Genomic DNA, 18,916 nt, shown 5'->3' with positions numbered 1-18,916 from the left:
CTGCTACTTATTATTTGTGTGATAACAAATCCAGAATTATCTATATGATAATTGGTGTCTCTAGTCCTCAAATTCTGAATCTGTCAGTGGTTAAAATCAAGTGATAGAAAGTGTCAGAAAATATATTCAAATAATTGGACAGAAGTTAATCAATGTCTTTTCTTTTTTTTTTTTTACAATTTCATTTTACCCTTGGAGCACATCCTAAATTTCTGTATCATACAATATGAATTTAAACTAAAAAGAAATCTCACAAATAGTCAACCATTCAATCCTGAGCATAAACAACATTGGACAATGGGAAAACAAGGTAGCCAAAGGCTCGTTTCATCATTTTTATAAATGATTGCTGTGGTGCACATCTTCCTCCCATCAGAGTCTGACACTTGCCCTTTAGCTTTCATCACAGCAATCCCTAAATGGGGCTTGCTATTCCTGACCAGTGAAAAGAATCCTTACCCTCTTCTCTCAGAGGAGAGATCTAGTCCTAGTCACGCTGCAGGCAGTTGACATTTGCCAAGCAAACATTAAAAGGCAAGGTCTCAGGTTTATTTTTTTTCAAGTTCTTAATTCACGAACTCTGAAGTCTTACTCTGTCTGTTAGCCACAGTCAGCTTCTTCTTTTTTTTTTTTAATTTATTTAATTTATTTTTATTTTTGGCTGTGTTGGGTCTTCGTTGCTGCACACGGGCTTTCTCTAGTTGTGGTGAGCGGGGGCTACTCTTCGTTGCGGTACGCGGGCTTCACGTTGCGGTGGCTTCTCTTGTTGTGGAGCACGGGCTCTAGGCGTGTGGGCTTCAGTAGTTGCAGCACTGGAGCTCAGTAGTTGTGACTCGCGAGCTCTAGAGCGCAGGCTCAGTAGTTGTGGTGAACAGGCTTAGTTGCTCTGTGGCATGTGGGATCTTCCCGGACCAGGGCTCAAACCCGTGTCCCCTGCCTTGGCAGGTGGATTCTTAACCACTGCGCCACCAGGGAAGCCCCACAGTCAGCTTCTAAGATTGTTTTGTGTTTGAAGTACTCAGAGGCCTCCCTTACTTACCGATGAATATGTTACCAAAAACCTATTAGTAGAAATTTCTTCTTATTTTAATTTTCCCAGAGAGAAATGATATTATTTGCATATCAAAGTTAGGTTAGTTAGATGGTCAGTTGCTTGAAAATCTTCTTCCAGGATGAATTTCAATGAACAAGGCATGGGTACATGTGTGCATGTGTGTGTGTGGGCTGAAACATTCAGAACATTCAGAAGCCGAAACTACAGTATTGTGCTCCTTCTATTTTTCTCCTAACTGTTGTTCTATAATAATTCAAAATCATCATAAGATAATTAACGCTAATCAGCAGTATCACCCCAAATTAAAATGTTGATAAATGTATCTTCTGTATGGCAATGGACGTGTTAATTTAATGTGTTAAAAATGTCAATGTGATTTTTAAAGTATAAGTTCAGCATAGAGGTTAAAAGTTTTGCAGCCAGACTATCTGGGTTTGAGTCCTGGCTCTGTCACTTACTAAATTGTATGATCCAGGGCAAATTGCTTAACTTCTCTGTGCCTTGGTTTCCTAATCTGTAAAATGGGGGTAGTATCACCTACCTCACTGGATTACTGTGAAGACTAACTGAAAGAGAAAACGTTTTGAACAGTACCTAGCACATTTTAAGTGCTTAATAATTTAGCTATCATTATTATTATTATTACATGTGATGGAGCTAAGATTTTAATAGGTTTTCAAGCTCTAAATCCCATATTTTCATTACACCATGACAACTATTACACCTGACCAAAGGATACACACACCCTGCTTAAGGAGACAAGACTTCCACAAATGAAATAAACAGAGGGCGCTGCATGATAATACACGAGCCAGTCCTTAACTGTGTGCCTCTTTTAGAGTCTAGCTACTCAGACTTCTAGTGGGTTGTATTCAGTTTTAATCCCTGTACTTAAAAAGAGTGCTGCCTGGATAACCCAGTGAACATCAGAGGAAAGTGAGTAAGCCATTAGGGGTCTGGAACTTTTAATGTGGAAACCACTTAGCCCATAGAAGAGAATTCTGGATTGGGGCAGTGGGGGGTGGTTGACGGCCGTTACTGGCTTCGACATGTATATAAGGAAGAGTATGTGTCCTTTGTTGTTTTGGAGAGCATAACGAAGGCCCCCTGCATAAAAATTATAAGAAGACAGATGTCAGCTCAATTTTGAGAAAGAACTTTCCTTATACTTGATGGTCTCTAATAGGACAGTTGATTGCCCCTCAAGGCAGTGTGTTCTCTGTCCCTAGAGTTGTTGCAGTAGAACCATTTTTCCTTTAGGGCTGTTATGCCCATCAAATCAGATGAAACAGCGGATAGAAAAGGCATTTACTGAACTCTAAACTGCTATATAATTGTAAACACTTATTATAAACTGTATTAGGATTTACCCCTTTGGGATAGTTTCAACTATATAGTCCCTACAGTTCTTTCCTCTTAGAAATTCTATATTCTACACACAATGCATAAAATAGATGACAAGAGAGAATGTTTTCCATACTTAGGAAGCTAAAATGTTTCCTAAGTATGACATATTCATTTGAAGAAAATGAATAATACTGGGTAAGATAACTATTAATTCAAGTTGTTCTCCCACTTGAAAACACTTGATCAACTATGAGTCTGTGTTGAGGTTATGTTCTGGAAATAAACACTTAAAACTTAACTCATACTTATCGTGAATTCAAAGTAACCCTCTCCAATAAGTAAGGTGACTCATTGTCATCAGATCCTTACCAGTCTTTTCCCAGCATCTGGCTGGGGCCGAGCTGGGTGTTTTGGAGCAGACGACAGTAAAGTCCACCTCCTGGATTATAAGTTGGTGGGGTCTAGGCTAGAAACAGTCAGTCCTGTCTTGTCTTGCTGAAAACAATTCTGACCTTATAGAGACACTCCTTTTACAAATATGTAGACATCACAGCGCCTAGAAAACCTTCCCTGATGCCTAGCAACTTGGGCCCCTCTTCCGTATGGTCCCATCATACTTCCTCTGTGATTACTCCTCATTGCTGATCATTTAATGTTTGCCTTCTCCCAGACTTAATAGGTGAATTTAGCTTTCTGCAGAAAAACCACCTAAGAGGTGGTTTATAAATGTGAAGACAGAGCCTTTGCCCAAGGGTGCCAGGTATATGTGTATGCATGGGGGTTTCAAGATATAAGCCTGGAAGTTGGGGCCAGACTGTAGAAAGAAATGAAAATGTTAAGAGTATGGGCTTCATCCACCAGTAGCAAAGGCTAAGGAATTTTTGAGGTAGGGAGCAGGCAATGATTAGGGGGTGTTCATGTAAGAATTAGCCAGTAAAACAGGAATTCTTAAGGTCAGAACTGGGGAACAAGCTTGCTAGGGCTCTGCTCTTCATAGAAAGGAAAATGTCAGCTAAGTTATGGAGCCACATTTTCCTCCCTCCTCCACTAAGGGTAGGCTGTTCATAAGAAGGAACCCACAGCTTCTGATGCAGCAGTTCCCCAAGGCCTCTGCCCTGAACTCACACTTTGCATGGCAAAATGCAATGAAACCATTTGCCTAATGAGCTCATCTGGAGCTCCCACATGGCACGGTGGTTGGTGGGTCCCTTCCAGAACTAGCGACAGAGCAGCCAGGAACCAGCCCCTCCCAGATGAAATGATTCTATATATTCCGTGTTGCCCTTTGAGCTTCTGGGTCTGGAGGCTACCCACAAAGCATCTTTGGATTACAGGACTAAGCTGATTGCAGCCTTGCTCCATTTCACTTGGTTCATGAATACGAGTTGGAACTCACCCATGGCATGAGTTTTGATTTCCTCATGGTCCCTTCTGACGGTACTGGTTGCACGTCTGAGCTTCATGTACTACCTACTTGCTGGAATATTTAAGGGACAATGGATTTTTATATAACACACACACTAGTAAATTATTTTGTGATGTAAAATTCTTCTTCCCAAAAAAGAAAATGTTAAACCCTAATCAATTGTCAGTGTAGGGGACCAGACCTACCTATGGCAGGGCATTGAACAATATGGGAGAGAGTCCTTACCCTGACCACATGAGACTGTTAGGTACAGTTAGGTACCTAACAGAAATAATCTTTTTCCTTTAAACTTTCATTGGGAGTTTAAAGATATGTCATGGGCAGTATCTATGAGAGGGGCCTTTTCTTTACAGGAAGTAGAAATCTGAGATTCATGGACATAGGGAGTTTGGGAAGGGAAGAGTGACTTGCCAATAAACTTCATGACTGACAGAAAACTGCCAAGTGCGGCACTGTAAAAGCTAGGAAGGAGTATTAACATTCCCAGGTATCTTCCTAATCTTCCAAGCTGTGAAGCAACTGAGATCTGAGTGGAACATGGCGCGAGGAGGGGGGGAAGGGGGGGAACAAGGGGGTAGATTGCACTGAGCGCGCCTTGATTAGTCACGCCTGAACGTGTCATCCCATGCTGCCCTGTCAGAGCCTAATAAGCATCTAGGGAATTAGAAGAGCCGTTCAGGTGCTATGCCTGCAAAACACCACGCTTACTTTTCTGTAAACAGCAAATAATTTATTTGTAAAAGTCAAAGTTTTTCCTTGAAGGTGAGTTTTGTTTCAAAAGCTGTCTGTGTGGTTTTCTTTAAATCCTTGTTTCACCTGGAATAGCGTCTGTCTTTATGTCTTGCAGAAAACATAAAACCCTACGTCTGTTATGAAATCCACGTGCATGCACTTTCAGGGGACCAGGGAGGATGCAACTCCATCCGGGGTAACTCTAAGCACAAAGGTGAGTCTTGGGACCTTTTGTCCAATTTTGCTGTAGTTTAATGGTTTGGATTTGGAGGGTGACAAAAGCCTCCTGTGTTCTACTTCACAGCACCATTGAGTGGCCCCCACATTAATGCCATCTCAGAGGAAAAGGGGAGCATTTTAATTTCATGGAACGAAATTCCAGCCCAGGAGCAAATGGGCTGCATCCTCCATTACAGGATATATTGGAAGGAACGGGACTCCGATTCCCAGCCTCAGCTTTGTGGTATGTGTGAGAAACAAAGGCAGCAGGGTCTTTCTTGTTTAGATGTTGGGAAGACACAAGTGTGTGCAAGTGCTAGCACCATACCTGGCACTTAGTAGGTGCTCCATAAATATATGTGAAATTAATTGAATGCAGAAAAATAGACATCTAAACACACACCACACTCACACACACAAAGTTACTGAACTTGTGTTACGTGCCAAGCAAATTGAAGAAATGAAGTTAATGGACGAGGCTCTCAAGGAGCTTACTCATATGGGGAGACAGCATTTCAAAAAGCAATAAGCGTACTTTGATACTATTATATAGACCCTTGAGGCTTGCAGGAAATGCATTTGGAGAATCTTCGAATCCCCACCTTTGCAAATACCATCATAGCATATTATTTTCTCCTTAAATGGATAAAATACAATTTAAGTAACTCCTTATGACCCGTGATTATGCTGTAAGACTAAAGCAATTAAATTCTGGCTGGAGCATTATCTCAAATGATTTCATCACTCGTTCACCGAGCAGTTCCAAGTCACTTGCCAGATTTAATGTTCTAATCTTTGATTTACTCAGTTTTGTTTTGTTTTTCCTGGCTTGAGCTTCCCTTTAGTATTTCATAGGCAGCTGGCTTTCTTTCAGGAGCATTTATCATAAATAAGCAACCATTTTATTCCTTCATGAGAACTATTAGGTCCAAGAAGAATGTAACAAAGCCAGCCTGAGATGTAGGTGTCAGAGAGCTGCCTGCAGAGTGATTTTTACCTGGGAAACTTGAGGAATTGGTCCTCTCTCTTGACCTTAGATCTGCAGTACTGCTTTTCTAAAAGTTATGACTTTTAAAGCTAATTAATTTCTTATTATATAAATAATACTTGTATATAGTAAAAGCATTCAAATAGTTCAAAAAGATATAAAGTGGAAATTATCCCTTCCTCCATACTTAGGCTGTTAGCAGTTCTTCGTGTGTTCGTCCAGAAAAAAACTTAATGCATACACTAGCATACATTTGGGATAAACATCTATATTCTGATCTGCACCTTACTTTTGCCTCTCAATAATACATACTGAGATCTTTCCACATCAATCCATGTGGACTTGTCTCTTTCTTTTTTTTAACAGCTTTATAGTATTCCACTATAAGATCTTACAATAATCAGCTTAATAATCCACCATTGTTAAATACAGCGGATCACTGAACAGAACTGCTCCCCACTGTCGGGGTAAGTCAGTTCTGAAATGCACCCCCAAAGGTGATGAATCAATTGATCTCGTCATGAGCCATTTGGAATACTTGATATGAAATTTGCTGCCCCCCAATTTTTCATTTTGACAGAATTTAAACCAAGATGCTTATTTACAACAAGATCAGCATGGTTAGATGATTCTTAAATCTGCTCTTGTAGATGTTGAAGAAATTACCTACCTTTTTTTGCACCAAATCTGATGAATCTAAAGTCTGTGTAAGGGTATTTTAAAATAAGTTTAAAGGGGAGAAGGTGCAGGTTCAAAGCCCTGTTTTGTACCAGTTTAGATGGTTTCCCTTTTAGCACGTATAGATGAACAAAGACCTGTTCCCTATCTTCAGAGAGCTCACAGTGCACCCAGGGAGATGGAAAAGTACACAAAAGTGATATGTAAGTGCTGTAATCAAGGACTGACACCTACCTATTGCATTTGGCAACCAGAAATCATTGGCAAATCCACAAGTGCCATTTCTAGAGAGTGGTAGAGGGCAGTAGGTTGAGGAGGAGGGAAAAAGAAAGCAGAGAGGCTCCACATCAGCAAAAGGAGGATGGAGTTCCGAGGCGTCTTCTGTCACGGCCCCTAACAGCACAAGCAGGGTGCAGTAGGAACACTTCGCCTGCCTGGGCAGGAGAGCAGGGTAGCCCTGGGGTGGGGCATCTGCATTCCCCAGGTGATTTGGGTACACAGCCACTCCTCTGGAAGTTTGTTGATACCGCCATGTGCACTGCTCTACGGGCACACACATTCTACTTATCACTTGGGTGTTTTTGCCAACATGAGGGCAGAAGCCATGGCAGTTAGCTCACCACTGTCTCCCCCTTACCTATAATACAGCCAAGCACCCAGTAGGTGCTTAATAAAAATAGTATTTTTTGAATAACAAATGGGTGAATACTGCCCTGGGCTTTGTCAAACCAATGCAGATGTTTAGATAAAAGCTGATTTCCAGGAGCCATGCAGCTGTTTTGCCTGGTACCACTTGACCTTCTTACTGGTGACCTTTCAGATGATTGGCAACCATCACATCTCCCTAAACTGGTGCCTTTGTCATTTAACCACCTTAAACCTAAAGTTTCAGATCCAAGAACTGAATGGCCTCCTTTATCTCTGCCGGAGATCACAGCCCAGACAAGGCAGCAGAACCAGTATTTCCTGCATGACTTCTTTCTTCCTTTACTCAACTCAACCTATTTGTCAACCAAACTGCTGACACCATCACCCTCCTCTTGGCTTCCTCCATAGTTTCTATTTTTATTCTTCAAATATACACATGTGCATGTATCTGTGTTTGCGTGTAAACTTTTTTGGCCCAGCATATCATTCAAACTCCTTCCCTTGTGTTCCAACGGCTCATTCACTCCTGGAGTTAAGGATGCCCTAATACAGCTGGACGACTGACTCCCTGATGCTCGCCTATGCTTTGCTGCAGCAAGAGGAGCAGAAAGTCTCTCCCAAATTATTTTTTTAGTCCCCTGCCTTGGGAATAAGAGACATTTTAGTGTAATCATATAGCTGAAGTCTGTGCAAGCAATTTCATCAGGTTAAAGTAGGCTTGGGAATTTTCCACATGGTACTTTTTCTCAAAAGGATGTAAAATATAGAAATTGCTCTGATAGTCACAGCTGTTAAATGATCTGCTCAGGCCTCAGCTCCTTTGGGTGGAGTGGATGCAATAATACAGGGTTCCATCTTGCTGGTCACACATAGTAAGTAGGGGTGAGTGAGTGTAAGGGGTCTGTTTTCCCTACTAGATGGTGAACTCTTTGAGGCAGATTCTGTGCCTTGGTGCCTTGTCCAGGGCAGACACTCAGTAAATATGTGTGACTGTTGAAATAAATTCAGCAAACAGGGTCAAAATCTGACTTGCCCTGGGGTTTGTGAGACAGTAAATAATGTTGAGGCACAAAGTGCTGAGTTCTAGTTTCCACTTTGATCACCAGCACACACACAAGTCTGCTGAGCAAACCAGTAGGCTACACCTGTAGAAGTTCTTGCCTCAATTTTACAGCCCCCCTCAGTTTTTGAGAGGTCACATCCAGCAGATCCCTGGAGGAGGAGACTGCCTATTTACTAAAGGCTACCGATATTCATATCTCTTGGAGGAAAAAAACAGCATAAACACATTGCTCAAAAACCGAAATCTTACCTGCTGAGAACCTGCAGGGGTGTTAAAAGCATAAAGAACTGACAGTCTAGCCTTAAACTACCAAAATAAATCTAAGTACCATTGCTCTCATTTTTTAGATTTTATGTCAAATTGAAGCAGATCAGTGATCAAACCCACTAAGACCAGTACCCAGAACTTACCAAAAAATAAAAAAGGAAGTCAGAATTAATAAATGTTATTAAATGTCTATTTCATTAATTGCTAAACTTAGCTTTCTTAAAAATTCCATTGAAAACAATTTGTACATTTAATTTCCTCCCCAGGAGTTCTCAAATATACCTGATAAATGTCAGAAACATTATAGTCATAGGAAATAAAAGAAGTTACTACAGCTAAATAGTTTCAAAAGCAAAATAATAAAAATTCTTTGAAAAGATTTTACCACAGAAAAAAATGTAATTCTTCTGATAATGCTGTGAAGTGGTGCCTTCATAAATGACAGTGCCTAGGGCCTTTTAAAGTATTAAGTATTAATGAATTAGGACTACTTTAAAACAGCAATGTGCTTTTCTCTTTCAAATTAAATGAAGCATTAACAAATAAAAATGAGTAAGAGCCCACATTCAGATATTTCCTTTAATTTGTGCCTTAACCTTTATATTTATCTTCCTTTCAGAAATTCCCTATAGGGTCTCCCCAAATTCACATCCCATAGACAGCCTGCGGCCCAGAGTGACATACATTCTGTGGATGACAGCTCTGACAGCTGCTGGTGAAAGCCCCCAAGGAAATGAAAGAGAATTCTGTCTGCAAGGTAAGAACCACCCTTAGAGAGGGCAAGTCCACTGTGAATTCCTATATAGGAGTATACTCCCACTACTTGATATGGAGATTATCAGATTTTCTGTAACTCACTAATTACTTTCTTGCTGCTATACCTTTGCACTTGCTATTTCCTCTAACCAGAGTGCCCTACCATTACATTGTCTGCTTGGAGACAGTGTCTACTCGTTTTTCTAAACTCAGCAAAAATGTTGCCCCCTCCAGAAAGCCTTCCCAAATGCACATCCATATTTCCTTCATAATGCGCTATACTTGACCCCTATTCAAAACTCTGAATCCAATAGGCAGGGACTAGTATCTGTTTAATCTCTACATCAAGGTCTAGAACGGCACCCAGCACATAGTACTTGTTAAATAAATATCTGTTCAATGAATGATGAGAATAATCCCAAAAATAATACAGCTACTGCATATCAGATAGTTATGTGCCAGGCATTGCGTTAAGCTCTTTGAATACTGTATTAGTTTGCTGGGGCTCTTGTAACAAAGTACCACAAACTGAGTGGCTTAAACAACAGAAATTCATTTCCTCACAGTTCTGGAGGCTGGAAGTCTGAGATCAAGGTGTCAACAGAGTTGGCTTCTTCCAAGGGCTGTGAGAGAATCTGTTCCACACCTCTCACCTCGCGACTGGGGGCAATCTTTGGCATTCCTTGGTTTTGAGATCTCTACCTTCATCTCACTTAGAGTTTTCCTTGTGTGTTTCTCTTTGTTCAAAATTCCCCTTTTTACAAGGATACCAGTCATATCAGACTAGGGGCCACCCTACTCCAGCCTGACCTGTCTTAACTAATTACCTCTGCAATGACCCTATTTACAAATAAGGTCACTTTCTGAGGTACTGAAAGTTAGAACTTCAATATGTGAATTTTGGGGGTGGGAGGACACAATTCAACACATGTAACACATACGTTTACTTGTTTAATCCTGACCACAACCATGTAATGTGCATGCTTTACACGCCTGTACCTGGCCATACTACCAGGCACTCAATATGAAATGAATAAAAGAATGAGAGATTATGATGCCTTTTTACAGGTGTGAGGTACAAAAAGATTACCCAAGGTCTTAGAGGTGGCAAGTGGCAGAACTACAAATCAGACACAGATTTGAGTTTCTTCAGTTAAATTTGAGTATGTGAAGAAGTGACCCAGCTAACATGGGTTTCTCTCCACTGGCTAAATTATGCTGTTCTCTCTGGCAGCGCCCATTTACATCTGCTCTAAGCATAAAACAAGCCGTTCTTGCTTTGTGACATGGAGTATCAAGTTAATCATTCAGGACTTTGTTGTTCTATGCCAGATACTCCTCCACTGGGAAAAGTGACAAGCCCTCTTCTCAAGCACTCCCATGAAAGTTAACTTGTGAGCAATTAATTGGACTAAGGACTCAGCATCTTTCTACTCCAGACTTGTCCCATCTACCCAGAAAGAAAGGCAGATGCTAAAAAAAATGTCAGATTGTGCCGATTGTGTGGGGTGGTAACAAGGTTTCCTGCATTAACTCCCCTGTTCAGCCCTGGGAAAAGCCCCTCTCACAGGGGCTAGCAGGTCTCTGGCCGCTAGTGGCCCCTGGTCACCCTCCCTCCCACCCTGTTCTTCACTCTATCAGAAGAAGAATCTTTCTACAAGATCCCTGTTGCTGACATTGTACCTCCTGTTGCAACCCATCAGTGGTTCCCCACGGGCTTTCAAGCTAGAACTTAAACTGCTTTGTTACCAAGCCCTGCACGACCTGGTCCTGTTCATCCATCTAGCTTTGTCGTCTGCCGCACACTCATCATTCGTACTGGAAAGCAAGAGCAGACTATTTGTGGTTGCTGAAGCACTCGCTCTTTCCTCCTTCCGTGCTTGCTGTCTGTCTAGTCTGCACTTCCCTAACTTGTCCACTTAGCCAACTCCTAGCCATCCGACTCTAAACTTTTGACATCCTGCCTTTTGGGAAACCTTCCTGAGCTGCTCATGAAGCCATTTCCCATGCTGTCCTCTGTGACACTGCCTTGTACATGCTGTTTTTATATGTATCCCGTGGCATCATGGTTTACTGTTTACATGTTTACACATGTCTCCTGGACTATCTTCAGAGCCCATGTCCCATTCATCTGTGTATTACAGCACCTAACCTGGCCTGTTACATGGTTTACACTCAATAAATGTTGGATGAATTAATGAAAAATTCCAACACATAGTGAAATATTTACATGTTTATAGGAAGGAATCAGAACAATTTCAAAGACCCTAGGTAGACAGAGGGCTTATCCAATGGTTTGGTAAAATTAATAGCTACCATTTCTTGAGGCCTCCTCTGTTCAGATACATGGCTGTGCCCTTTAAATACACCATCTCTAATGTTCACAACAACCTGCAAGGTAGATGTCATCGTTCACCTTTTATAGGTCAAGAATCTGAGGTCCACACATCAGTCAGCGGCAGAGTTAGGACTAGAATCCAGGGCTCCCAGTTCACAACCAGTGCTTTGTATACCACACTCCCTTTCTTTCTGCACCTGTTAGAGGAAGAAGCTCTTGTAGGGCTGGAGCTCCTTCCTTGGAACCATAGTATTGGCCCCTTTGGGCCCTTTCTTCCTTCCTGAATGGGCAAAAGAGAGTTGGCCTTGTTCCTGAGTCCAGCTACCCAGGAGCTGTGGGTAAAGCCCAGCAGGTTCACACAACAGTCAGTATTTAGAAATGTTCATTGACGATAACTCAGTCACAGGGTTTGCTAACTTTTTGTTTCAGGTAAAGCCAATTGGAGCACCTATGTGGCACCAAGCATTTGCATGGGTGTCATCATGGTGGGCGTTCTCTCAGTGCGTTGCTTCCGGCAAAAGTAAGTTCATTACACCTGCCAACTTTGGTAAATTTTTTTTTTTTTTCATATAATAGCTGTTGCTGCTGTGTGTCAAACAAATGGATACTCTCCTACATCGCTGGTAGCACACTAAATATATTCACCTTTTTGGGGTGACAGTATATGTTTAATTTGTAAAAATATTAAACATTTCACCTAGCAATTCCCAACTAGATTTATTCTAAGTATATCATAGGTATATACAGATATTTAGTGGCAACTATGTTCACTGAAGTATCATTCATAGAAGGAAAACAATTTGAAGCAACCTAAATGCCTAGCGATAAGGGATTGGTTAAATAAATCACAGTATATTTCATGCTATACAGCATACTATGCATTCATTAAAGATGTAGAAGAAAATTAAATGATATGAATATTTGCTATATTGCATTTTAAAAAGCAGGTTGCAAAACATGTACTTTCATTTTTTAAAAATAGTGCATACACATGTGCACACAGACACGCAAGATATATTAGTTAGCATTAAATTTGGTTGTATGTAACATAAAAATAATATGACAAGTGAGCTAAGTTTCTCACCCAGGTAAAGTAAGTAAACTCAGGTAACGGCTGGTGTAGGAGCTCCGCAGTCATCAGAGACCTAGGCTCCTTCTTTTTCTGCTTCACTATCCCGACACTGGCTTTCATCATCAAGTTCACCTGATGGTCCAACGGCTGCAGGAACTATGGCCATCATGCCTGCATTCTACAACTACAGGAAGAAGGGAGGTGCCCACACCCACCTTTTCAAGACACATGAAGAAGTCACACATGGCACTTTAGGTTACCTCTCATTGGCCAGAATTTGGTGAGGCAAGGGAGGCTTAAAACTGTGGCCCTTTAGCTGGGCTCATTGTTGTCCCAGTAAATCAGGGTCCCCTTTCTAAGAAAGAGGGGAAAATGGGTTTTGGATGGCAGTTAATACTCTCTGCTCCAAGGACATACACTAAAATATTAATGGCGGTTATAACAGCGGATAGATTCATAGCGCTTTTAGTTCTATTTAACTGTATTTCCTAAAATTTCTTTAAACATGTATTATTTGGTAAAGAGAATTTTTAAAATGAGTTAGTTATTCAGTAGTTTTCTTCAGATGTTGTGTAATGTAGGCGAAAAGGTCAAAATAAAACTAGCTCAAAGTCATTCTACTAGTCATTGAACCTGTCTGAAAGGTTTTCCGTTTATTGAAGCTCTCCCATATGTGATAGATACTTCAAAGCAGAGCTCTCTTTAGGTAAGACTTTGAAAAAGTTGAACTCAAAGAGTCAACTAGGATCACATGCATCCTCTTCAGGGAAATAGTATCAGTTAGGGTGGAGGCTTCTGCTGTTAAAGAAAAAAAAAGAGCCCCCAAATAAAGTGGCTTTAATAAAATAGCTCATTTTTCTCCCGTATAATAGTTCTAAGGTATGTCATCCAGATTGGTTGGTAGCTCTGCTCCACACAGTCATTTAGGGATCCAATTGTCTTCCATTTTATTGGCCCACCATCCCTTGGGTACTTTCCTCATCTGCATGATCTATACTAGGTCACAGGTACCTCTGCTCATGTTTCTTTGGAAAAAACCTAGTCACATGGCCTCATCTCTTGTTTCAAAGGGTTGAACACATCCCAGAAGCTTACGTTCCTTATTAAACAACGTGTGTTAAAGCCAAGTCTTTAAAAATGCTTCATATTGGTCTTGAATTTTTTTTTAAAAAACAGTCAAAATAGTTAAGTCATATGCATATGAGAAACATTTTTAGGATTTTTTCTTCCACATCAGAAATCATTTTAAAATATTTTCAAAAACCCAGAAATGTGGAAAGAAGAGATAAAAAGACCCTCCGATCACTAAATACAACTACTTTAATAGTTTGGATATTTCCATATTGGTATTTTTTTTCTTGGCATTTTTTTTTTTTACTTGGTTATGTCCAAGCTGTTTATACCACCTGTATCCCGTTTTACTCTGTTTTCATTACAAGCTCTTTATAAACATTCTAATTTACTAAATATAAATAGTAATCTCCCCAAGGGTATTGACCATATCCTCTTGTTTGCTGTTTTATCCCCAGCATGTGGCACTGTGCTGGTCATACATTAAGGATTCAATCAACGTTTGTTGAGTTAGTACTTGGCTGCTTAGTGATAGCTAAACATTACATCGAGCAAAAGTTCCATAGTTTATTTAGCAAACCCTAAGTGGTTGCACCACGAGTCTTTATCATCTATCCAAACTTCATAGAAAACTAGTCCAGACTTGGATGATGCACCATCTTTCTCCTGCAGTGTTTACATTTTACTCATTTGCATACCCTTACACTGAAGTCACTGCACTAAGAACCTGTGCTTCCTTGCCACCGTGTGCACACTTAACCAATGTCACTGTTTTCTTTACCTGCAGGGTGTTTGTTCTCCTTTTGGCCCTCAGACCTCAGTGGTGTAGCAAAGAAATTCCAGACCCAGCGAATAGCACTTGGGCCAAGAAATATCCCATTGTGGAGGTAAGGTATAAAGCCTTAGTGGTCAGTCGATGGGGTTCTGGTGATCAGTACATCTAAGTCTTTCGTTGTAGTTACAGGGAAACCTCAGTGTTTAGATCCTATGGATAAGCTGCTTATCAGGAGTGCTAGGTTACCATCTGAGTCATCACTCCCATGCACAGGAATTTTCTGAAGCTTATGACCAAGACTAAAAGACCCGTAACTTTTCATTCCTCCTATGCCTTCTGTTCCTCTCCTCACCTCAGCTCACTTCAAAAGAAATTTAAAAAGCAAATATATTTGCCAAGCACTAGTCTGAGCATTGGCTCACCCAAATTGAAGAGCACTGAAGCTTTACTGTGATGTTACCCGTCCTGTGTGAGCACAGAACAGATAAATAGAGCCCAGACTATTTTGGTCTTGGCAGGAAGCCAGTAAGTCATTCCATTGTGCAAGGAAAAGGTTTGAAGGCAGGAGAGGTTGCTCAGCCGGCAGATGAGAGTGCTGGGAGTAAAGGACACGCAGGGAGCTGCTGCCACACAGTCCTAGGAGGGAGGAGCAGCTCACAGCGGGCAGGAGGGTCTGTCTCTGACGGAGGGTCTTGAAGTTGAAGGCATCTGAACGTGGAGCAAGACTGTGCACTGAAGGGGAGCAAAGGGGAGGAGAGGGGTGCCCACATTCTTCCCATCACCCGGCGCCTCGGCAGCCCCGCACTCTCACATCGTATAGCCCTCCTCCTCCAAGATTCTTCTCTTCAGTCACCCATGCCTCATCCAGAAGCCAGTGGTACCAGCCGCCTCTCAGAGAAAGAGCTGGTCCCAGCCATGTCTGCCTCCGTAGGACGTTAAGTCACCGCAGTTTAATGCCTTTGAAATAAGGCCACCTCTGCCACTTACTATGTCAATGACCCTTGAGCGCTTGCCCGATGACATGAGCCTTAGTTTCATCCTCTGTAAAATAGGAATTGACAATATCTCTCATATATATTGTTGTGAAGACTAAGTAAGATGCCATGTAAAGCACATACAAAGTAATACAAGGCAAAGATCATTCATTTTCTTCCCAGGAAGATTTATACTTGAAGTCTCCTCTCTCTATTGAGGAGTTTTGTTGCTGTTAAGTTACAGTAGCAAGAACAGTATAATAATAAATATGTATACGTGTGTGTATGTCATATATATGATAGATGTTTGATATATATTTGATTATACATGACGTATAATTATATATGATATACAACAGTATTACATAATAATATATTTATGTTTATATATACACATAACATACATTACTTTCTATATGCCAGGCACTTTAAAAAATGTTTTCATGCATTAACACCTAATCTGTACAACAGCTTTATGAGATTGTAATATTATTATCCCCATTTTTCAGATGAGGAAAGTGAGGGACAGAGGAGTCAGTAACTTGCCCAATGTTAGTCAGCTAGTAGGTGGACCCTGGGTTCACATACAAGCAGGCTGTGCTGTCCTCCATTATACTATACGTTCTAAAAGATCTTAAGCACAGGGTGAGAGGGGTGTTTCCAGCAGTCAACACCTCTGAGCTGAACAGACTAACTCAACAGGTGTTCACACACTGGGCCCTCACTTGGTGGCAATATTGTGATGACCTATGGGAAGGCACTCAATAAGGATGCCACTGCTAGTATTAGAGGGGATTCAGGTACCAGGAATTGAACCAACTGAGCTCTAAGATCTCTCTCTTCCAATGCTGAGATTCCACAGTCCCATGTCCTAAAAGCCTGAAATAGCACAGTGAGAAGCAGCTCTGGGTCAGTCGCGGACACCTGGCTCCCAAGCTGGTAGCTGTGGCATCATGGTCTCTATTTGCCACTGCCTGGGCATGAGGGGATACAGAGGCATGCAGAGCCACTGAAGAGCCCATAAAAGCCTAGAAGAGATGCTGAGAAAGACAAAGAGTTAGAGAAAGTAACACATGGAAAAAATAACAGAAATTGCCATACACGTGCCCAAAGTTGTACAGTATGAGTATGTTCATTGCAGCATTATAAATAGAAGCCATAACGTAACCTGCCACCAGGGGGCCAGGTTAAACATTTGGGTATATCTGTACAACAGGATGTTATGCAACTACTAAAAAAAAATGAGATCTATATGTGTCTAACATCTCTAATATATTTAAAAGTGAAAAAAAGCAAAGTTTGTAGTAATTGTCTAAAGTGGGTTCTCATTTGTATAAAAAGATGATTTTATACACACACACACACACACACACACAGTCTCCAACATGTGCACAGGATATTTCTGGAAGCCTAAATATGAAACTGATAATGGTGGTTGCCTTTGGGGAGGCAGCTGTAGGCATGAAGCCCACTTAATTTTTATTACAAATTCCCTTTGAACTTAAAAAAAATTTTTTTACAAAACTATGTGCATATATTTCTTTTGCAAAAATAACCAGTAAATTAGAAAATTTTAAAAAAAAATTAAACATGCCATCTATGATGGCCTTGTGGCAGCCTCAGAACCCCATGTCACTTGACCCTTGAAGGGGTAGACTGTTTTTAAAGACCCAAACTGCTCTCCTGGTGACAGGCTGGGGCAGACATCAGAAACACAATAGTCTTTCACCTCCAACAAAATGTGCTTTAAGTTCTCAGACTTCACATCCCCCTACCATTTCTTAAAATGTGGCTAAAAAGCCATGGGTCTTAAAGCTCTAGAGGAGAAGGCGCAATCATAAAGGGGATCACTGGGATGTTATCCATTTTGAGCTTGTAAAAGCTTAAAATAGTTTCCATGATGTACCTGAGTTATTAGTGGTCCAAGACGCCTTGCCCCAGGACTTGTCAGCCAGGGGGGCTGCTTTGTAAAGCTCTGAGGAGCAGCCTCTATTGATACTGCCAAAGCTTTCAAGAAGGCAGAACCTCGCCCTGTGAAAACAAGGTGATCCTCATCCAGTGAGATCTCTTCCATAGCAGTGGTCGCAGCACTTTGGCAGCTGCCAGTCATGTTCCAAGCCAGACCAATGTGCCAGGGCCAGTTTGCATAGCGATAGGAAAAGAGCAGGCTCCCGAAAGAAAAGTACACACGTACCCTCTGGCTGCTCAGGGCCCTTTGCAGAAGTCTACCCTAAGACAGCATTGTCATTCACTTTGGGGACAATTGCCATGCTCAAGGCAAGGGTGGGGACATCAGAGGCCAGTCCAGACCAAATCATTCTTGCACAACTTGGCATCTGACAGATGAGTGATCCAAAGGCCAGAGAGGTAGATTGAGTTTTCCCAAGCCGTAGAGTCTCAGAGCTGGGACTAGTCCTCAGGGTTTGCCCTGTCCTAATGCTATTTTCTGTTATCCTCCTCTTCCCTTAAGGCATGGTCCCTACTTGCAGATAGCTTACAGACATGTTAAAAAAAAAAAAAAAAAGTGACAGTATAAAGCTTCTTGTGCTAAGAACCTAACAGGTGGCTTCTTTGCTGTTGTAGGAATCCAGTGGAGGGAACAGTCACTAGGGGCTTCATGAAAGCAGGCTTCAGAAAGATCTGCTTCAGAAAGATCAAGCAGTCAGCATAAAACATAGTTTCAAGGACGTAAAGAGAGCCCAATAAAGCCTGTAAAAAGAAATGTTAATAAAGTGCTTGAACTTGACTCAGGAATCAGTAATAAGTTTGGAAAGGAAAGATATGACACTGAAGAGCTAGTAACCAATTAGATGTTGAGAAAGACAAAGCAAGAAAAGTAACAGATGAAATTAGCTGTAGGGAAGACAGGATGAACGTCAATTCCAAAAAAGTTATTCCAGAGGGGTCTTTCTTAAGAGCATAACTGACAAGGATATTACCCTGCCAAAAAACCTTCAGTAGTGGTATCAAAGCCCAAACTCTTTAGCATCCCATAAAAGTCCCTTCATCATGTAACCTCCTTCTATTTCTGAAGCCTCAGTGTGCCTGTCCTAAGAAAGAACTAGCAGGTTCCAGAATAGACCAATTCTCCTTGCCCACCACCTCCTTACCTGGAAAATACTATACATCTCTCAGGATTCAGCTCTAGTGTGACCCTTTTAAAGTCTTCCGTGCCTCATCCCCAGACAGATGCAAGCTCAGCCCTTCCTTTGCACCCACCATACCCTCTCTGCTAGAGGAAAAGCAGCTAGGGCAGTTTGACTCACCAGAAACAAGTCTAGTTGAAGGCTGAGCAGGGTAGCGAATCACTCACTGGCTGGGGTTGAGAGGAGTCCACGGCTCCTGCCTGTCAGCCTCCCCAACAATGATAACTGCTTCTCTTACCTCACAAAGTAAAGGCCCACAGTGTTCTGCCTCGAGCTGACTAGGCAGTGCAGGCTGCCAGGCCTTTTGGAACCCTGCAGAAGTCAGTCGTCAAGGCTACTTACTCAACATAGCCACATGAGCT

General features: G+C 41.5%; 1 protein-coding gene across 1 annotated transcript in view; it reads left to right on the top strand.

The window, feature by feature from the left end:
- The window catches only part of IL12RB2 (interleukin 12 receptor subunit beta 2), a 91,324-nt gene that overhangs the window by 58,830 nt on the left and 13,578 nt on the right, over nucleotides 1–18,916 (top strand). The window contains exons 11-15 of the mRNA XM_082421398.1: nucleotides 4,675–4,773; nucleotides 4,864–5,022; nucleotides 9,042–9,179; nucleotides 11,946–12,036; nucleotides 14,447–14,546. Coding sequence (XP_082277524.1) covers nucleotides 4,675–4,773; nucleotides 4,864–5,022; nucleotides 9,042–9,179; nucleotides 11,946–12,036; nucleotides 14,447–14,546 — 587 coding nt within the window. The remainder of the gene's footprint in view (nucleotides 1–4,674; nucleotides 4,774–4,863; nucleotides 5,023–9,041; nucleotides 9,180–11,945; nucleotides 12,037–14,446; nucleotides 14,547–18,916) is intronic.

The sequence above is a fragment of the Balaenoptera physalus genome (assembly GCF_965194825.1).
Source record: "Balaenoptera physalus genome assembly, chromosome: 1".
NCBI lineage: Eukaryota > Metazoa > Chordata > Mammalia > Artiodactyla > Balaenopteridae > Balaenoptera > Balaenoptera physalus.
Note: the sequence above shows the minus strand (reverse complement) of the source record. Positions and strands in the feature narration are given on the sequence as shown.